The sequence below is a fragment of the Brachyistius frenatus genome, unplaced genomic scaffold (genome assembly GCF_029030835.1).
Source record: "Brachyistius frenatus isolate BFR_SWC_R1_liver_20210118 unplaced genomic scaffold, ASM2903083v1 Contig_61, whole genome shotgun sequence".
NCBI classification, from domain to species: domain Eukaryota; kingdom Metazoa; phylum Chordata; class Actinopteri; family Embiotocidae; genus Brachyistius; species Brachyistius frenatus.
The window spans coordinates 796,275-819,000 of NW_027210660.1; the positions used below are offsets into that span (position 1 = coordinate 796,275).

Here is a 22,726-nt window from a genome sequence, read left to right on the forward strand (position 1 = left end):
GGGGCCAACACCTTGCAATGGAGTACTAATGATCTCTGGCTCCCTCTCCATCCATCCATCTCTCACATTTCTCACTGTCTCTATTACTATATCTCCATCATTTACTGCACTGCTTTTCCTTTTCATTGCATGTCTTTATAATCGTGCCTGTCAGTGCCGGCACCTGTTTAGCATTCTTGTTTGTCTATAATTGCGTGTGCTGATTTGCATTTGTAGCCCGAGCACATCTTTGTAAACCCAGTGTCCATTAACGTTGTATTTACTGTCTGTGTATCATTAAGGACCACAGACATGTGTCCTAGTAAAAGACTAGGACATAAACTGAAGTGATGTAGCTACGGTCAGACTCACATTATTCTCTGTTCTATTTCCATGGCTTCCTGGGAGCCTAAAAGCCTTCATAAATTACATTGTTATTTGGGTCAAACCTCTGTTAGTAAGCACATGGCTGATTTAGAGCCTCAACTGCCTGCCCTTGGCTCACAATTTGTGCAGCATTTGTGTCTGTTTATAGTCACACACATGCACAAACAAATGCACTGTTGTAATGGTGGAAACCATAAACAATCATATCAGAGTATAACATGAAGATGTAGACAGAGAGAAAGGCTGAATGCTTTTCACTTTTTGTCAGCAGACTACAAGTAGAGCTGGAGTCAGCACTTACATTCTCTTTTAGTAGCCCATCTTGTGTGGTCAGATGTCAACTATCACAGCGTGTGAGCTCACTGCATGCGGTTATGGATAGTGTGAGTGTGTGCATATGATGGTGGGGCCTCCAAAGTTGCAGTTCGTTTTTTGTGACATTTTGCAACCCTGAGTGTGGTTTTACACTCCAAAAGCCTAACAGTTTTTTTAAACTTGTAATTTGACTGTCCCCTGTTTTGTTTTTTCCCCCCCTATTGCTCAAATGTTTATTTTCTTCACTTCTCCCAAAGGAAGTCTAACTACTGTTTTTGTGCATAAATTGATTCAATTAAGGGGTTGATTTAATTTGATTTGAACAGCAGAACACTGAAAACTTTTACTGCTTGTCACTACTTTGAAGGACTCCAGATGATATTAGGTTAAATTAAATTAAAAAATTTCCCCTTGGGGATTAATAAAGTAACTACCTAACCTAACCTATTACTGCACTAAACTATTGTAATTGTCATGTTAAAAAGTATTAAAAACAAGGCTAAGAGTCTGCAGCTATGCTACCAGATCTACGTAGCAGGCATTCATGTGTAGCATTGAGTTATTGGTTGTCTATGTTTTAGAAGCCCAATACACAATCACTGTAGTTTTGCACATAATACACATGAAAATGAACTTGAATTGTAAAAAAACAGCTATATTGACTAATATATAAGGCATATTGATGTCACCAGTCATGTCAACATGCTCACAATGCAAATATTATAATGTTCACCGCTTATTCTAGCGCATTGCTAATTAGCACTTATCAAATAGGTTGCTGGGAAAGTCTTTTGGTTAACAGGTAAAACCCAAGTATTTAACAAATTAAAATTTTGACCTAATGATGGCTTGGACGGAGGGAAAGTCAGGTTACATATCAGTCTGGATCGAAGCAGTGGATTAAATGAAAGACTGGGTAAATATTATGCAGTGCTTTAAAAAAAAAAAAACGGAAACCTTGTAATGCATGGGTCTCTTGTAATTACATTACTTTTCTTCTTCATCAAACATTAAAAAGCAATAACCCTGCCTCGCATAATGTTCCTCAATTTGATGCTAGCAATGCAACACATTTTTCAAAAAGTGGATATTACTATTAAACTCAAAAAGAAACTGATTCTGAAACCTAATTGCTGAAATCCAGGTCTATACAAGTACCACAGAGGGTTCAGTCGAAATACATATGAAAAACGTAATGTTCAGGATAGGTTAGTGACCCTTGACCGGAAAAACATTCAATCAACTTCACTTCATTGACCAACCTGTCACGCGCTCTGGTCGATCCCTCATTTTGTCTGCCTTTAATTCTCTTTTCACAGGGAGGCCAGTGTAGCTGCTTGTTATTCTTGAATGACATGTATTACACAGGTCCAGCATCAGTTCAATGCATATTTCTTTTCACAATGAGAACTTTCCTGACTTGTACCTTATAATTTTCTAAATACACCCACACTAATATACAAACAACTGCACCACTTACCCATGCACTCTCTCTTATGCCACTCGTCAAATCCCCAGAGGCCACCACAAATCAATGCCAAGTAGACATGCCCACTTTTCAATGATAACCATTATGTAGATGACAAACAGGCCGGAGGAAGAGGAGGAGAATCTGGATGAGGAAAGCGACCATAGTTAAAGAGAAGGTAGTCTTTTTTGGGTGAAAAGAAAACCAGCATGTGCCTGAATTTCAGTAGAAATCTGTGCTTTTAATCATCAAAATCCTCTCAGTTTTCACATATTTCAGCAGTCTAAGCTTCAGATGTCGCCAGAATAATACCACAATAGAAAGACATTTCTGATTCTAACCAATAGTGGGTGTTTTTCCAGTGGTGTTGTATAAGACTTTCTCATTCCAACCCACCAATAAAAATGTTCAGTGCTTTCCATTCAAAACTCTGGAAAAAATTGAGGGACCACCCCATATCTTTGGAATATCATATCTTACCCAACCATCTTGGAGGGATCATAGCTATGACATGGAACTTTTTCTCTCGAAGATAGTTGAAACTTTCTTTCTGTGACGACAGTTCATGGGTAGTTTAGAGAGATAGATAGCTAGATAGATATATACTTTTTTAATCCCACAGAGGGAAATTTTTACGTTCCAGCAGCATGTACAGGACAAAAATATTGAATATAATAATAATTAAAAAAAAACCTTTACTTGGTTCACATTTTGAACAAATAGAGTATGTGATATTGGTTTTTTTTTTGCTGCAAATACATTTTCAGATTGTTCTTAAGGTTCAGTGTGTACGCTTTAGTGGGATCTTTTGTCAGAAACTGGATATTAGTGTTTAATCAACTGAATTGTTTTGTTCCCGTTACCTAGAAATGAGCCCTCCATATCTAGATGGGGAGCAGGTATTCTTCTTTGGGACCCGGCATGTTGCACCTCCATGTTTCTACAGTAGCCCAGAAGGGACAAACCAAACACTGGCTCTAAAGAGGGCTTTACAAGTTTTTCACAAGTTTCATGGCCTCCATTCATTCTCTTACACGCTTTAAAGGGGAATGTGAGGTGAGGGATGTTCATTTGGTTGCAATTCACTACCTCACTGCTATATACCACGAAATCCTACACACTGCTCCTTTAAGTTCATTCTTTATCTTGAACCATGTTTTTATAAAAAATTATGGCCTGTGAGAGGTGAATTGTGAAGCAATACAGGACAACAACTGTTACTGCAGGAGGTGTTGTAAATCAACATTTTTGCTTCACATCCTCCTCAGAGGAGAAACAAAGCAAGACAAAAGAACTGTAACAGATGATGAAGATGAAAGGAGCCTGAGTATGCAGAGCGATGCACAAAATATAACCATATTGTTTTGATGCTTTGATGTTATAGAAAACTGTGGAGATGTAAACCGGAGAGACGTGTACTTTCTCCAGCCAAGACATTACAGAGTACCCTGAGGTAACCACATATCTGATGGGCTACATAATGCGAACAGTTATTTGTCGGCCCCTGAGCTTCTACACCTCCATTTAATTTAGAAAACAATTCCTATGGATCCAGCAACAGTAAAACAGCTTCCCCAGGCACAGCACATAGAGGGGGTCGCTGCGATTTCGAAGCTCTTCCCCGTAAAATCAAAGCTTGATTGATTGCACTTTAAGAGCTGTGTTTGATTATACAGGATAGGAAATGCACATAAACACATGGTGTGTACAAAATAATACTCATGTCTTTCCACCACACATACACATGTACGCGTGACCGCAGCTGGTGCAGGAAATCATGCAATGTACTGCAATCAGCTGTCACACACACACACACACACACACACACACACACACACACACACACACACACACACACACACACACACACACACACACACACACACACACACACACACACACACACACACACACACACACACACACACACGCACACATACACGGTTCATAAAAGGATTTCACAGAAGGCAAACTACGTCTGTACATTTCTGAGTAGGAGTGTATGTTTACACTTAAATAAATAAGGCTTCTGCAGACGCTGTCACCCCGTATTAGTCACTGAACCCTGGAAAGCTACACAGCTTGTGTGTGTATGTTTACCTAATTTAAAGACCAAACGATGTGGCCTCGCTACGTTGGCTCTGAATTTAGATTTTCTTCATCTTCTTTTGGTTGATACAGATCGTTGTTTGAGCAAGTTTGTCATCCTTTCGGGTCCCACTTGAGTCGACCAATAGCAGTTCAGCATGTCATGTCTGCCACGCATTAAACAGAGATTTCCACATCTGTAAAGGATTATGTGGTCAATATTATCTCAGTACTTCCTAACCCTGCCAAGTTTTTCTTCACCTTTTTTTTTTCAAAGTCAAACACTGTTTATTCTCCGCCTCTCTTTTTCTGTACATCTGCCTCTGCTTCGTTTTAAAATCTGTTTTTGATTTTGCGTGGTGACAGCTGTCCAATAAGGCAGAATTTTTGCTGAGTCTCTTTTTCTGGTTACCTATTTGACTTGGGTCGAACTAAACAGTATTTGGAAATACTGCAGTTTTTAGCCTTTCTGGTGCTGACAACCATGAAAGGACCCTGAGACAATACACTCCTGGTGTTTTTTTTGGTCTTTTGTATCTCTTTGTTGTAGATTGCATCTCTTTGTATTCCTTTTGCACATCTTTGTAGTAATTTTTGTCTCTGTTCAGTAGTTTTTCATTCCTTTGTAGTTGTTTTTAGTCCATAATTTAAGTATTTAATTTACGATAGTTAAGAAAAGGGACTCTCTATCTCCGGTCCGTAACTTCCTGTGTATATATTATACTAAAACTACATTATACAACATATTTAGATTGACACATGCAGATTGTGTTTTCTTGTGACTCAGTTATTTAAATTGCCTTATTATTTTTACTGTGCTTCTATTAAAATGTTACTGAAGCCTCAGTAAGCTGTGTAGCTGTAATATGAAGGGGAAAAAAAAATGGATATTTTTTAAATAAAATTAGATTCGGCCCCCTGACACCTTGGTGCCCTCATTCAATAATCCATCCAAAACCGCAAAAGCTTCTCACTTTTTCGCTGAATTCGCTTTACCTGGCTTTACAACTGACTCGAGCTGCGCTGATCCAATAAACTCCACCTATCTGGTATCCAATTGACACTGAAATAAATGCCAAGAATTGTTTCCACATACAATCAGACCCCGGTGTGTTATCTTTGTTGTCATTTCACCATTCTTCTCTCCTTTCGGTTTTATCTGCCCCCCCCCCCCAAAAATAAATAAATCACAGATCGAATCACAGTCCTGTCAGCATCCATTTTCCTTTTCCACTGCATCCACAAGAAAACACACACACACACACACACACACACACACACACACACACACACACACACACACACACACACACACACACACACACACACACACACACACACACACACACACACACACACACACACACACACACACACACACACAGTGAAAGAGAACATGACGCAGACATACACCCGGGGTGGCGTCTCATTCCTGCGGCTGATGAGAGCAGGCATGATGGGAGTGAGGCATGTAATGTGATTTATAAGCTGGGCTCACTTTTCAAATTCAATCAGGAACTTTGATTACTGATGAAAATTTGAGACAGGAAATCGCTTTGATAGCAAACTAAAACCTCATGAGACAGAAGAGCACTGATGTGTGCATGTGTGGGCAGACTGGGAAACACTGGGTCTGTCTGAACTCGGCCATACTTGATTATAGAGAACGCACGCAATGCAGTCGAGAGCGACAAAGCAGGAACTCCAGCAAATTTAACAAATGAGTGATGAAATCTTTCCTCTGGTCCAGATTTGATCTGTTTCTCTCATTATGTCTCCCTTTTTGATACACACACACACATGAGCACAAGTTCTGCTCTCACAGGAGAATTACAAGCGCACAGAAGTAACTTTCACACATCTATAGAAACACACACACACGCGTACACATATGGCCGACCCTGCAGAGGTCATGGTGGATCTATGGCTGTTTGGTCTCCTGTGTTATTTTAATGTCTGCTGTTGCACATGAAGGGACACTCAAACCCACATCTGACAGCATGACAGAGGGGCCCAATTACTATTCCCAGGGGAGTGTGTGTGTGTGTGTGTGTGTGTGTGTGTGTGTGTGTGTGTGTGTGTGTGTGTGTGTGTGTGTGTGTGTGTGTGTGTGTGTGTGTGTGTGTGTGTGTGTGTGTGTCACAGAAGGAGAGAGAGAGTAGAGCAGAGGAATAGAACAAAGATACAGAATGGGAGACAGAGTGCATGTATATGATACAAACATGACAGGCTCATCAGTCACCAATGGCCTTTTAAAGTGTTCTCCATAGGGACATGTGACCTTTTCACATGATGTCAATAGCAGCTGCATGATGAATCAATCGCCTAAGCCTTTAGCTCCTGGTAGCTTCTGTTATCCAGAGTAAATATGTGAGATGACATTCTGCCTGTTGAGACACCTGGAGACAAAAGCCCAACGTTATGGATTGGCCTTTGATGGGGACAGGAAATCCAGTGGTGATAGCAGCGAGACAGAAAGAGGCAATGAACCCCAAAGAGGGCGCTGCATGTGGGGAAAACGCTTGGATGGATGGGTGGATGGATAGACGGATGGAGATGGGTGAAATTAAAAAGCCATGAGAAGAGGGGGAAAGCAAGAGGAGGGGAGATAATGGGGTAGTCGAGGTCAGAGAACTTGCCACAACCTTTCTGTCTGCCTGCACAGGATGGATAGAAAAGGGGAGGCAAAATGGGAATGCACAAGGCCAGCAGAAAGATTAAGAGCAGGGCAGTGGGAGGAGATAGATACTGAGGAAATAGAGAACAGGCCCTGCATTTTTTTGTATGTCAAGCTTTGTGTGTGTATGTGTGTGTGTGTGTGTGTGTGTGTGTGTGTGTGTGTGTGTGTGTGTGTGTGTGTGTGTGTGTGTGTGTGTGTGTGTGTGTGTGTGTGTGTGTGTGTGTGTGTGTGTGTGTGTGTGTGTGTGTGTGGGTGAAAGAGAGAGATGGAGGGGGCGAGTGATAGGGGAATATGGAGCCTAAAATGATGGGCTAAATGAGGTGTAATGGCGGTAACATAGATTGACAGCAACTGGGCCAGTGCATTAAGGGGTTAACCAAGGCCAGGAGTCACTGACCTTCTCCCTCCCCTGAGACAGAATTATCTCTCAGTGAGTAACACACACACCACACACACACACCGATAATGAAGATGTGGTTACCGGTGGGCCATATTTTGCCATTCAAGAATATGTTATGATGAGAATTTCACCACTGCTATCGCCATTAGAGCACAGCTGGGGACTTCCTTCTACTTTCTCAGCCCTGCACTGATTTTATGCAAGACTGGTCAGATGCTAACCAAACAAAATTTGACCCCTACAGGCATTGCTTCGTTATGCTTTCATGTAAAGACAAATTCTCTAAGTTGTACTGTAATTTTCTTACAGGCTTGGAAGGGGAAGGTGAGGCAAGGGGTGATCCGTGTGTAATTGCAGCATATATTGTATTGAATTGGGTTTTGAAGGTATTAAGTAAGTGTATTTCTGGTGTGTGTGTGTGTGTGTGTGTGTGTGTGTGTGTGTGTGTGTGTGTGTGTGTGTGTGTGTGTGTGTGTGTGTGTGTGTGTGTGTGTGTGTGTGTGTGCGCACATGTGTGTTTTCTTAAAGAGGGAAACAAAAAGAGAAAGGCACAGGATGTGTGAAAGAAAAATACACTGCAGGCTTCAGGTGAGAAATTAGAAATATTAGCATATTTATTACAGCAACATGAACGACATTAGAATGCCTACACCCTTTACAACAAGCAACGCAGAAGAAATTGGCATGGAGACAAATAAGCATTGTACTGTGGCCAAAGAAAGCGAGAGAGAGGAGAAGGACAAAGAGAGAGAGCTGAAAGTGTCAAATGAGAATCACTCATGAACATTTACAATACAGACCTGGTGGGAAATGGAAACAAACACTATATTTGAGATTAAACAAACCAGCCCACATAGCTAACCTTGACAAGGTGAAAAGTGACAGAAACTTGGGATTTAAGAGTTGAAACCAACAGCTGGTGTATGACATAACTTTCTAAAGGGTTTGTGTTGAATAAGCCTGTAAAAAAAAAGAGGACATTGTCACTATTCACCACAGTTCTTCAGGCAGTACGTAATGCTGCTCTAACCTTGTAATTAACTCAAGAATATTGCACAAAGAAAGATGCAAAAATAAAATGTCAAATTGTTTGCCAACCACAGCCATAATTTTCAAAAAAATAAAACTGTAATTTTTCTCAACAACTTGAGGTTTCATAAACTTTAAGATTTCTGCTATTTTTTTTTCTTTTTTTTTAAACAAAATGATCTTTTTCTGCTGTATTTAAAGGAATCAAAGTGGTGCTACTGTTGGAGGGGGCCTCTGGGATGTTCCATAACATGATGTGAAGTCACCTTGAGAACACAGATAAATACTACCTGTATATACACTTTACTCTTTACTCTTAATATCGCCTCTATAGGGACACAGAAAAGAACAATAGCTCAGTAAATAAGGCATCTAAAAGGCCAGCGGTCAAGGGTAGTCCGCTAGAGTGAAATCATAGAGTTAGCAAGAGTAGAATGAACAGTTTCGGACTCTCCAAATTTTTGTTTTTATCTGTGCCTTATATGGTGAAATAGCAAAGTGGAGAAAATAATCCCTACATTATTTTATTGTAAGTATTCTTTATTCAAACATATTTACTATACCAATATTGTACCAAGTTTGTAACAATGAAGCCAAAAAACAAACAAATAAAAAAACCTTATGATTAAACTGTTCATGCTGCTGCTATCTTTGACCCCGCCCCAACTGATAAAGTAAGCCCTTCACATTAGTTACTGTTCCTAGGCCTGTCAAGACTTCCATTCTAACATAGCATATGATCCACTATACACATACAGACATTGGCAGCGGTGGCAGATTGACCTGTAAAGAATTTTTAAGCCATCGGTCTTTGATGTCAGTCATCAAAATAAGCTTCTCATTTCAAGCTGGCAAAAATGCGAGCTAAGATTGCAACTATCAATGGCAGAATTGATCAACTGTACATTGCCAATTAACTAAGCTAACCTCAGCTTTATTCATTTGCTAAAAGGTGAGTCATTTGCTGACGTTTTGATGTTTCCATTTGATTTGTTTCATGACAAAAATTCTCAAAGGCATTGAGCTACAAAATCCAATAAAGAACAGGACAGATCTGCTAATCGTAGCTAATACTAAAACAGCATCCACAAGCACATTTATGCTATCTAAGTGGCAAAAATACATCTTAATGGATGTGCTGGTGTAAACATATTTCTGAAGCTGTTATAACCCAGTTAGTAAATGTTGTACTTCTTGATCTTGAAAGTAAGGCTCACTTACGAAGTAACAGCTTATATTAGAGCAGATCAACTGTGTAATCTATTTATCTAACATTTTCTCCTGTGGTTTGATCTTGTGAAGGCAAAAATAGCACTGCTCTTACTCTTACTACCCTTGCCGTTATCCCATGCACACCATTTTGGCATGTGTTGAAATGCAAAGCTTGACAGGTCTGCCGGGTCCCGGAATCAGATAGAAATGTGAGGATCTGAGGATTTCTCTTATTTCACCCTTACGTCTCCCTCCCTCTCCCAAAGAAGTTTTTTTTTTTTTTTTTAAAGTTGTGTTGTATGCAAAGAAGGAGTTAAAAAGTGCATATAATTGCTATTTTAAGGTGGATATGCAAATGAAGCCAGTGTATCAATAAGAAAAGTCCATTCTACTCATTCTAACGCTATAGTTGAAACTGCAGTCACTGTCACCTGTCAATCAAAGCTGAAGCTTTGTGCCCTGCTACATTCCTTTGTTCAGACCAACGAATCACCTCCCTTCACTTTTCTCCTGTTTGACCCGCCCCTGATCGAGTACTTCAGAAATCTCTTTTTCACAATAAAAGTACATCATAGTCATCGTCATTGTTATCATTACAAACATTCTAACATTGGAAATCAACACTGTACATATTTTACACTATGATACAATCATATATACTGTACTTTATGCCACTGTTGGTCCTATAGAGTACCACATATATTAAAACTGGGTTTGGGAATACACTAAAAGCAGGTTCAGTGCCATTGAACAGTGTACACAAAGAAGGTCCCTTCATATCTTACTGCGTGATTAATGTGATAAGCAGCAGTCTCCTTCTGATAAAGAAAACAAAAAGTATTTGCATCGTGCTGTAAACATTTTGTAAATTTAAGTAATGGGTATTGATTTGAAAATAGGGATGCTTGAAATAGGTTGGCATGACTGATAACAAGAAAGTGAGACAGTACAATACACCATTTATTTATTTTTTAGTAAAAGTTACCCTCTTTAGTGGAACAGCTGAAAATCAACACTGCTTAGTCTTCATCTTGCTGAAAAAGGGTCCATTCAAATACTCCTTTTCATCAAGCAGACTACTTGGAAATCACTGTAATTATTGTGACTGGCCTTGTGTAACCATCCAACCATGGGAATTGATGAAAGGAAGGCGCAGAGTTGGAATGACGGTATGACACCCAGAAGAACATTTCAAGGTTACTGTACATGGCATAACACTGGAAAAACAAGTTATGCGGTCTTAACAGTGTCGACTCTATCCTGACCTTTGCATCACCTTTGCTTTACACAAAACACTATAACTTTCAAAACACACCTGAAACACGGGAAGGCAAACTTATTAGCCGGAATATTCCCGACAACACCATACTGTGACAGACAATGTTGTTTGGAAAAGACAGTGGAAGATTTTGTCTGTGCTAACTGCACCTTAAGCAGTTTGTGCCGTTTTCTTTGCAGTCAGTTACATCGCAAGTTCAAGCAGACTAGCAAACGTGCACTGGGTCTAGTTGCTATGGAAGTGGTGCCTGAGAGCAGTCGCTAAGGAAGCCCTTGTCCTGGTCCAATACACGATTTAAACGAATCATACTTCCATCCTACATGAGCTAGCAAAATCTACATCCCTCACTATCTCTAAAGGTCCAGTTTTTCTGTTCCCCTCTCACCACACATTCATGTCATCCAGAATCTCGGTTCAGTCATTGGCTTTCTGTGTACAGACAGCAATGAAAGGGGCCATACATGTACTAGATAATAACTCCTGTTAAGGTGGAGCAATATAAATCTCACCACAATACAAACGTTAGGTCCATCTCTACGGTTGTGGGACACACAGCCCATATAAACATATATCTACACATATACATAGCTTCTGACCCTTTTTAAACTTTTCAAGGTGAAAACTCAAAACAAACAAAATGACAGTAAAAACCAACTGTACACCTCACAGACAGTGATGATCATTATATTCTAATTTGTTTTTTTGTCATTTCTTTTGTTAAAAGTCTTTTTTTTTTTTCTTCTTTTGTTGAGCTGATATGATGTGAAATGATCTGGGGTGCACTAGGTGTGGCCTCGTTGTTGGAAATGTGTCTCTCTGTTGCTCCATTATGGTGATTGTGTTGCTGGGGCTCTGAGTGCTAAAGCCAGTAGTGCCCACTGAGGATGGGGGAAAATGGGGGAAAACTGCAAGAAGGAGTCAAGCATCCATGTTGTCTCCATCTCAGTGTGTCTCAAAATTGAATGGAGGCCCAAGCACAGAGTATCCATTATAACTCCTTTTCCGTGGGAAACTCTTCACAGGAGCATCCAGTTTGACTCCGTCTCACTGTTTATGTGGAAACTGTTATACTTGGACGTGCGTCCCCTGGGTCTGCAGACTCTGCATGCTGGACAAAATCTTCTTCTGGTGGCCGGCCAGGGATACTCCCATCTTAGCCAACTCACTAGATGGAAAACAGATGAAGAAACAGGTACAAATATTATAATGTTGTTTTCAGGGAAATAAAACTACATATACCTGAAATGCCAAGCAGCTGCAGAGGTCTCATATTCAAGATACTTGTGGAAACCCCCCTCTTTATTTTCAAATGAAACTAAAGTGGAATGTAATATGTCTCTTACTGACAATCTTGACCTTTTGAGTGTTTCATTTAACAGGGATGAGACAGCACACTGTCTGTACCTGACACTGATGTAGAGAATAGAGTCCAAGCTGACATATCCAGCACTGGAAAAGTTCTCCTTATACTGGCCCATCTTGATGGCCTCCAACCACTCATCCACTGTGCTCACACTGAACTCTGGGGTTGACGGGTCCTCCCTGCTGGGATACAAAGCACACTCAATGATGTTTTGGACTGTTGAGTGGCTAAATAACAGCTTCTTACTAGTCCTGAGGTCAATTATTTGTCCTCAGACCAAGCATAAATTATTACCCTTGTTTGGGCATTTATGAAAATTAAAACCATTTGCAGCACTCTCGAGTTAATTTGTAGTGCTGGATGCGCATTTGGTAAGAATTGTTTTCATTCTGCGATAGCCACAGCATGACAGCCTCAAATCCTCTATGAAGAGACAACATAAACTCTAAACTTTAAACGGAGCCATTAGTGGGTAAGTATGATTAATGGTTCATCATCTAGTCACCCTCCCCCTCAACACAAGTGCACATGGTTTTACTTGTGAAACCTTTTGACTTGTTTGCTTACTTCCCTTTGTTAGAAAATTGTTATAAATGATCAATGTGTTTGTGAATTTGCATACTCAAACTTACAAAATACTTCCATTGGTACTTCACACAATATGCATTTATATGTTTTATGCAATTTTATGCTTTAATTTGTGCCATGTTATGGTCTCTCAGACCTTGGTACTAGACTCATCTTTCGGGCACGTTGTTCATTGAGTCTCCAGTTGCTGCGTTCCAATGGGGTCGTATTTACTTTGTATACGAGAAGAGTCTATATTAACGGCCCCCTCATGTTGTACTCAACGTCGGAACTAAAAATTTTCTATAAGCCTCAACTTCACGAGTTATGACATGTTTGCCGATGCTTATGGAAATGGCAGAAGCCATGGAAGTTCATTTTTGTTGGATGTTAAACTAATATGTTGTAATTTAAACATTTTGAGTTTGTCTTCATAACTTAGAGGAAAATGTTGCTCTTTCCAATGGCATCATCCTTTCCCTCACTACCCCCGTGTTAGCTTGCTAAATTGTTTTAGCTCTGTGGCTTCTAGACGCCGTGCATGTTGCCTTTGCTTACCAACAGTGTTTTTAGGACTTAACCACTTGAATGCCAAGGAGTCAAATGTAAATGTAAAAATAATTATATTCTGTGGATTGGTGCATTACAACTGGGTATTCAGGGAGCCTACACAGAATGTGGGACTATACACGTACCAGCCCACAACCTTATATCCAAATCTTGTCACTTCACAAATATAACTTTGTTTAGAAAAGATAAAAATCTGATTAACTGAAATAAAATGACATTTCCTACTTTTATCACCAACAAAGTAGCTTTAGTGTCTTCAATGCTTCTACCGTCCTGTAACCTAATCCAAGTATCTGAAGACCATGTGTGCATCAGTAAAATTACAGTTTTAATTTGTAGCTTGCTCCCACTGACCATACTGAGCTGTTGGCCAGCTCTCTGAGACTGGCTGGGTTCCTGATGAGCTTGTCCAGGATTGTGACAATCTGTCCAAACTTTGGTCTGTCGCTGCGCCCCTTCTCCCAGCAATCCAACATGAGCTGGTGCAACACCACTGGACAATCCATTGGAGCAGGTAGACGGTAGCCCTCATCTATTGCTTTGATCACCTACAGGAAGAGAGCAGGAGATATCATGTTCTGTGATCAATACTAGAAAGGGGAATACAAATGTAATTTTCAATAGTTAAGAATTTGCACTGAAAATTTAGGAAAAATCATCTTTGCTGTTGCAGGTTGTATAAGTGCAATGGGAACTGAGGCATGATGTATGTGTTTGTGACTCACATCCTGGTTGGACATCTCCCAGTAGGGTCTCTCTCCGTATGAAATCACCTCCCACATGACGATACCATAACTCCACACATCACTGGCTGAGGTGAACTTCCTGTAGGCTATAGCTTCTGGAGCTGTCCATCGAATGGGGATCTTCCCTCCCTGTCAATGGGTCACAAGGCGGTCAACACATTTATTCACGTACTGAATTTGTCAGCCCGAACTTTCTGCTTGCTGTCTGTAATACCGTAAATACTTAAAGGCTGTTGTATTAGTGGGTTTTTAGCTAAGGACTGTAATAAATCAAAATACAGTTGAGCAGAAGTGACAAAACAAATGATCAGATGGTGGCTGCAGAGATGCTTGGTGCAGTGCTGTCTTTAAGAACACTAACTTAAAACAGCACTCATCCCTAATGTGCTCCCGTGTTCGCTCCTGCACTCGTCTTTCTTCTGCCATCAGTTTATTTTTCTTTGCTGCCCCTGCCTTTGTTGTTGATGCCCAGATCAAAAGGGTTCCATACAGCCGACTGTACAGACACAATAGGCAGTGAGATGCCCCCGCCCTCTCTCTTTCACTGTGTCTAACACACACACACACACACACACACACACACACACACACACACACACACACACACACACACACACACACACACACACACACACACACACACACACACACACACACACACCGTACCTCTATAGGCTCAGCTTTTTAACATGCGGCAGCTGCCTTTGCACCACCTAGCATTCCCCATCTCAGCTTGGTCAAAGTCAAATAAAAGACAAAGCTGCCAAGTCACTCTGCACTGTACTTTTGTTTCCAACATCCCCTGTCCACCCCTACGCCGTCTCCCTTTTTTCTCTTAACTGCTCTCACTGGATCTTTCTCCCGCCTTCCCTCCCTCTCTATCTCTCTCTCCCAACCTCCCTGGATCCTAGTCTTATTTGATATCCACTCCTCTCTTTCTCTTTTCCATCTCCGCCTCTACCCCCCCCCATATTCCCCTCACTCCCCACCCCTCCCAGTGCCTGCAGCTCTCCATCTAGGTCTCCTGACATCAGTGGGAGTTTGTGTGTGATTGCAATAGAGCAGTCAGCGGCTGATACACTCCTCCCAGGGCAATGCTAATGCCATATTAAAAATAACATCCCCAACACTTCCTATGAATATGAATAATGCCATCTCCTTGTGGACATTTTAGATGAGTTGCTCCACAGTGGTTTAACTCACTGACATTTGAGTTTCTTCCTTCTTTCTGAGCTCTCTGAGAGGATGCTGATGTTAACAAAGACGTATCTGATTTGACTATATCCTGTACAGGCAAAAATATGAAGAGGGGAAGTTTGTGTGTATGATTTCATCCTGTATGAATTTAATTTTGTGAATGGTTTATGCTATCCGTTGTGAGAAGACCCTTATACAAAAGCCTGGTCAGTACAGCGTTAAAGCAGTTTACATTTGTTCAGTAATTACCAAAGAAAGGCAATTCATACTCAAGAAGATGTAGTATGCTAAATTTGCAACATGTACAATGTCGGTCTCAGTTCTGGTGATTACACTTCAATGTAAAGATACATTTTCACTGCCTGTTCACTTTGTAGCATAACATTTTTATAGTTTTTAGCTGCATTTACACTTTACACTTTACACAGTGTATGTATTATTATTTGTATTTAAATCTGCAGTGCAGAATCTTTGTCTTCCCCTTCTGCCAGAAAGTAATTACAAAAACCATGTCGACTCAAGTAACATCATGAAAAAAAGGCATCACAATCCCCACAAATTGATTTGTTTCATGATCAGAATTCGACCCATTCAATCTGATAAACATTTGAAAGCCACATGATTGAATTATTTTAATTCCTCTCAAGTTACCATAGCGCTGAACCGGAAGTCTGCCGCTGTAAGTCTCTGATGTGCATGCTCTGCCCGTACAGCATGGCCAGTTAGCATTCATCCAACCAGCACAGTAATGTCTCACCAGACGGCAGATGTGAAACCTCAGTATACTATGACATGCAGAGAGATTTACCTGGCAGTGATAGGTTTAATCAGCATTCAAGCAAGGGCTTGAATGCAAAGGAATTTATATTCTGTTCATACAAAGAGCCAAAAATACACAGAGGCAGCACCACAGCACATTAACTGTCTAATATGAAATATGAACTTCAACTTCACCTTCCAACAAAGGTGCAGCTCCAGATATTTATTCTAAAGTTTAAAACTTAGACTGATGTAAAAGTTTTCCCCCCAGGATGACCATGGAGGTGTGTTTTTGTGGCAAGATGGACTGGTGCGTGTGTTGTTCTGCCACTAGTTCTTGTTAATTGGTGGTACACCATTCTGCTTGTATTGGTGTCCTCTCTTTATTTTGGTCTGTTCTGATCGACCACGTTTGAATCAGGTCTAACTATCTACAAATATATTTGAACTGGCTCTGACTGCTTTTGTGCCCTTTTATTTGAAAATGAATTTATGCCCATGTGGTTTGAGGAAGTTTTTTCACCACTGTTTTGGTTCAGGAACAATAATGTGTGATCAGTGGGTGGCTGAACTGTAACTGAATACATTTATTAATGACAGCTGCAGACCGTGATAGTGTATCTTACCCTAGTAGTGTAGGCGGCCTCTGGGTCGTCCTCCAGAACTCGGCTCAGGCCAAAGTCGGACACCTTACACACCAGGTTGCTGTTGACCAAGATGTTTCGAGCCGCCAGGTCTCGGTGAACGTAGCTCATGTCTGACAGGTACTTCATACCTGAGGCGATGCCGCGCAGCATGCCTACCAGCTGGATCACTGTGAACTGGCCGTCATGTTTCTGGGGCGAGAGAAAGTAGAAAGATGAATTAATACATAGAACATTGTGTTATTGCTGACATTGAGCTGCAGCAGGGTGGCACAGTGATTAGGTTGGGCTCTTTAACACCTTCAGATAGAGGTGAAGGTTTAAGCCTGGATTCAAGTTTCAGAAATGGCAGGAATCCACACTTATCAAGAGTCTCGTTCAGCTCCTGCTAACCCTGCGCTTTGACCTTCATGCGGAGGTGGCGAGCAGAAGATGAATTTCTCCTTCCAGGGATCAATGGAGGATCACAAAAAAAATCCCACTTGCAGAGGATTGGATCTGACAGAGAAGACAAAACTTTCCTCTCTAACACTGACCATGTGCCCATGCAGAGCTCACTGGATTTCAGATTTGAGCTGTCTTTGGCAAAGAGTGGAGCCTGTTGATCGATGACGATCCAACTCACCTTCCTCTGCCAATTATTTCTGCCCTGGGCCAACGGTCCCCGTTAAAAAGCCATTCATGTTATCAGTCACCCTCTCTCTTTTATATCATCTCTCCTTCCTCTGTCTATTTGTTCTCTCCATCCATCTCTGTCTCTCTTCAGTTTCTGTCTTAGAGAGAGAACTCTAATACTTTGATTCAGTCCACCCCCCCACCCCCACCCCACCCCCTGTTCCCACCCCACTGTCGTTTTTTTCTATTTCCCCCCCCCCTCTCCTTCGGCAGCTGTGGAGTAAGTTAATTAGCCGGTGGTTTTGTGAGATGCTGATTGATTGGACTGTCTAACAAACCTACAGACTTCCTCTATCAATCTGCCCACCACATTGTATTTCCAGGAAGGAGGAGGAAGAATGGGTAGGGCAGGGAAAGAGAGAGGAGACAAATGCACGGCAAGGAGGTTGGACAAGGAGATGAAGGAGATAGCTGAAAGAAGTAGAATTATTTTTTTTTTTAATTGTTAAATTTTGGCATATTACACTTATTTTCACTAGCTTCCTAAAACTGAGAAACTTAATATACATTTCACATGTACAGTACACACTGAGAGCAGTGGTTTTGTAACTGCAGAGGGAGACCTGCTTAATAAATGGTTGGCATAATTAAAGACACATATGGATTCTGGAAGCACAGATGAGCTGTAACAACCATAAAACTGATTCCATAATTATATGGAGGCCCTGTGGACACTCTTTACGACCCTCATTACAATAAATGCTGTAACTCAATACATGCATATATCAGTGTGTTTTTGTTTGTGTGTGTGTGTGTGTGTGTGTGTTTCAGGACATCATGCCTTGCCCGTTTTATTTATTTATTTATTTGTTTTCTTCAGTGTGGCTGATGCGATTGGTGTCTATTTAGCAATGGGCCTATCATCACAGCCTTAATGACTCTGGAGCACTGCAGTGATTTTATTGGCTCACAAACAGCTCTGAATATGAATCAGGGGGACGTTGAACTTGAGGCACACCAGGGCCACAACACTCTCACTTCATCAGGGTGCATCATGCAAAACCCAGATCAGGGTCTTTAGCTAAATCAATACAGCATCTTTGCTGTTGCTACTACATATTTTGTATAAAAAGGAATCATGACTACAAAATGTAAAAAAAAAAAATTGAATAATTATTTAAAAACATCAATTCATGCAATGAATTACTCATCCATAAGTTACTATAATTATGACTGGTGAAATCACTGGCTTCTTTCCTTTTACAATATTGATTTGACTAACACAACAATACTTACACAGCCTTGCTTTGATTTAAAAAAAAAAAATCAGTTTACTGATTGGGTTTTAGCAGTAACCTTATCTTCAGGACTTACTTTTGTCCTGCTCCACATGGATTTAAACTCTGTGTTACACTGCCTGCCATACAAATTATATTTTCAAGCCAATCGCTTTACGAAGGCATTTTTCAAATCCTTGATCAGCATACCAAATGCCCTCAGAAATATTTCAACTGAGTACATTTGTTCATACTAGTGCTGATTCCCTTTCCATGTTTTTCTCATTTGCTATCCTGAGCTCTCTCCATATTAAAAAACACATGACTTTTGTTGTATTACATTACATCTAGAATGAACTGTTTATTTTTCTATGTCCTGACGAAGCAAATGTTGCGCACAAAGCAATATACGCTTTATTGCCCATTTGTCAGCAGTCTGCTACAGTTTTCCTTTCTGGGATGTGAACATTAAGTGTTTTTCATTGACCTTGGAATGGAGGGGTAGGGAGCCTGTACATCCATTTGAATGTTTATGTTTCTCATCCGCAAACTGTCAGGTGTTTGCCTGCTGTGCATATTTATGTGTTACGAATATATATATTACACTTCTTTTTTAGACAAATGTAGTACAAAAACATTTAAAAGCCCTTGCTAGCTTAAACGTAAGGCATTGGTGGACTTTTTCCACCAGAATTCTCCAGCTTTGGGAGATGAAAGACAATTTAAGTCGGGAACCTTTTTATATAACTTAAAAAAAAAAAAAAAGGATGTGGCCTCACGTACAGCAGTTTGTGGAAATGAACTGTGCTATTTCAAACTCTTTACAGCTGGGACATCATTTTCTGTGGGGCCTTTGTAAAAGAACTATGGCGCTGACCTTGGAGGAAATGTGCGCGTTGTGTTCCTTCCAGCTGAGCAATGACTTACCTTGAGGAAAGTGTCCAGAGATCCATTTTCCATGAACTCCGTTATGATCATCACTGGCTTACCTATGGAGGCACATAACAAGGCAGCTGTTGGTGAGGCACAGTTACAAGGCAGAAATACACAAACTATTAAGCGATGAGGACAGAGAAGAAGAAGCAGGGTCCACAGCTGTGACCAGCCGTTCTCTCTGTCTCCGTCTCTCTCTAGGGTATAACATGGCATGTCGTCATCAGTCACACTGACAGCTTCTAATCAGCCCTCTCCATAAACGCCAGGAGATAATTAGAATAGACCAATCCACCAGAATATGTGTGTGTGTGTGTGTGTGTGTGTGTGTGTGTGTGTGTGTGTGTGTGTGTGTGTGTGTGTGTGTGTGTGTGTGTGTGTGTGTGTGTGTGTGCGTGTGCGTGTGTGTGTGTGTAAAAGCGGGCCTCCTGAGATCTCATGAATACTAATCAGCCTCCAGGGAAAGGGGGTTGTGGTTGGATCGCTACACACCTGCACCTGCATGAGTGTGCGTTTGTGTGCATGCGTGTGTGATGAAGGGGTGGTTGAGTGACAGGCCACGCGCACTATGGTCCCCTGCATAGCATCTGGTGGGACTTACAAATGATTAACAAAGTACCTGCAATCACATGTACGTACATGCACACAGACTCACGAAGAACAGCAGTTGTCCCCGTTTTACAGGGTTCTCCCTCTGTATCACCCCCTAAAGCTGAGCTTTGCCAATCACAAACAAACACACAATGTGTAGTTACAAATGATGGTGTGTGTGTGTGTGTGTGTGTGTGTGTGTGTGTGTGTGTGTGTGTGTGTGTGTGTGTGTGTGTGTGTGTGTGTGTGTGTGTGTGTGTGTGTGGCTTGTAAACACATTGCCTATGTCAGCAGTGATGAATAGGTCACATTTTCCAAATCAGACCTCAGAGATGCTGGGAAAAAACCTGGAGGAGAGATAACGACGGCTTGATACAAAGAGAGAGAAACAGAAAAAAATCGAGATGGAGAGTTCTTATAGCAAAAAATGTGGGATAAGTATATGAGTATTTTTCAAAAAAATGACCCCAAAAAGCCAGTAAAAGATCATTTAATGTTTCTCTGGTAAAATTGGTCTTGTCTTGAATTGAAAAAAAGTTAAACTTCAAAAGAAGTTCCTGAAAGATAAATACAAAGAAATGTGCAGTGTATGAACATGTACTGGAAGAAAAAGAAGCAACATTATTGTAAGATAAGGAAGGACAATGAACGTTGGATCAGGGAAGATGAGACAATGTGGAAGTGCTGAAGAAGAGGAGAGGAAAATGAAGAGGAGAAGGAGAGAGAGGGGAGGACTGGTGGGAGGAGGGGTCAAAAACCTGACATGAAAAGGCAGGAACAACACCACCGAGGCCTACAGTAAGATTGTAGGTAAAGACAGCAATACATCACCCTAAATGAATTCACTATCTCACTGCAGCACACATACACATACACACACACACACACACACACACACACACACACACACACACACACACACACACACACACACACACACACACACACACACACACACACACAAAAACAGAGTCGTCTGGTCTCTGGTGGTGGTGTCTTCTTTGACAGTAACATTAGTCTCAGGGATAAAAGTGAAAGAGAATTGGATTTTCTTCTGCTGGGGGTGAGGACTGCTGGTCACATTTATCTCCAACCGGGTCCTGTGTGTGTGTGTGTGTGTGTGTGTGTGTGTGTGTGTGTGTGTGTGTGTGTGTGTGTGTGTGTGTGTGTGTGTGTGTGTGTGTGTGTGTGTGTGTGTGTGTGTGTGTGTGTGTGTGTGTGTGTGTGTGTGTGTGTGTGTGTGTGTGTGTGTGTGCGCATGCGGTAGAGACAGAGAGAGCTGTTTCAGGGCATGGCAAAGTGGGGAGGGACGGCATGATGATGACGGCCTGATTTCAGATCAGAGGTGGAGGACCTGTGTGTGCTTCTGTGTTTATCTCAGTGGCAAATAAAATGGTTGTTGATGGGAATGATTTTGACTGAAAGGGCTCTGACTCTTTGTAGCCCTCTGTCCACCTGTGTGTGTGAGATTGTGTGTTTTATTGTACTTCGGCTTATCAACCCTGGGAATGTGAACACATGTATGTTACTCTGTGACACGCATTCATGCATGCAAATGTCATATCCTATAAAGTATACAGCCATGAAATATACAGCTATAAAAAAGTACCTCTGAAAACCGATAAAGGTATGTTTGTTTATGTGCTGCATGTGTGTGTAGGCACCATGTACTGTATGTTACCGGTGAAGGACAGTGTTGCCTTTAGGTCTGTGGTGTTAGATGCAGTCAAGAGAGAAGCACAATGAAACACATTCATCCTGTTGTCTCGGCTTAGAGGACCATGTGAGCCTGGCATGTACACACACACACACACACACACACACACACACACACACACACACACACACACACACACACACACACACACACACACACACACACACACACACACACACACACACACACACACACACACACACACACACACACACACTATACAATGAATCCCTTTCAGTTCTCACAGCGATTACATCACATGCCATTCACACTTGAAACGCAGACACTGGCAGGACGGAGCCTCTCCAGCTCGTCAGAGAGCTCCTCTCCACCAAGCATTCATGAGCGCGCCTCAATTTCCTTCTGAAAGCACATAATTAACTAATCACGTTCATATTCATTCAAATTTATTGCCTTTCATTGCCTTCAGAAATCACACAGTGGAGCTAAAAGCAACTCCCACCCTATATGTGTGTGTGTGTGTGTGTGTGTGTGTGTGTGTGTGTGTGTGTGTGTGTGTGTGTGTGTGTGTGTGTGTGTGTGTGTGTGTGTGTGTGTGTGTGTGTGTGTGTGTGTGTGTGTGTGTGCAGATTGGGTATTGATGTTCTGCCAGGTAGAGTGTGTTATGGAACAGATCAGAAAGGAGTTTTCTGGTTTTTACATCACTTTATTAAGTGCAAGTAAAACGTGTTGTCTCTGCTTTTGGCTCGGATCATTTAGGCAGGAATTTGCAAAGTGCTGTGCATGTGTGAAAGTGATAGAGAGTACGTATATACAGTCTATCTGGTAAATTACGTTATGAGAGACTATTTCTGTGCGTGTTGGTGTGAGTGTAAGCGAAAGTGATAGACTCTGTATACATCTGGACAATTACATTATGAGTGGCTATCTGTGTGTGTGCAAGTGGGCC

At 41.2% G+C, this 22,726-nt stretch overlaps 1 protein-coding gene across 3 annotated transcripts in view; it reads right to left on the bottom strand.

Moving 5' to 3' along the window:
• Positions 1-7,906: 7,906 nt before the first annotated feature.
• epha4b (eph receptor A4b) overlaps positions 7,907-22,726 on the bottom strand; it is an 86,190-nt gene continuing 71,370 nt past the window's right edge. The window contains exons 14-19 of one of the 3 annotated variants that reach the window (XM_069706107.1): positions 19,503-19,564; positions 16,666-16,875; positions 14,063-14,212; positions 13,692-13,885; positions 12,242-12,379; positions 7,907-12,002 (exon numbers count right to left, since the gene is read on the bottom strand). In XM_069706107.1, coding sequence (XP_069562208.1) covers positions 11,903-12,002; positions 12,242-12,379; positions 13,692-13,885; positions 14,063-14,212; positions 16,666-16,875; positions 19,503-19,564 — 854 coding nt within the window. In that variant the 3' untranslated portion in view covers positions 7,907-11,902. Of the gene's footprint in view, positions 12,003-12,241; positions 12,383-13,691; positions 13,886-14,062; positions 14,213-16,665; positions 16,876-19,502; positions 19,565-22,726 lie in introns of all 3 variants that reach the window. The other 2 variants (XM_069706106.1, XM_069706108.1) reach the window with 2 other exon arrangements.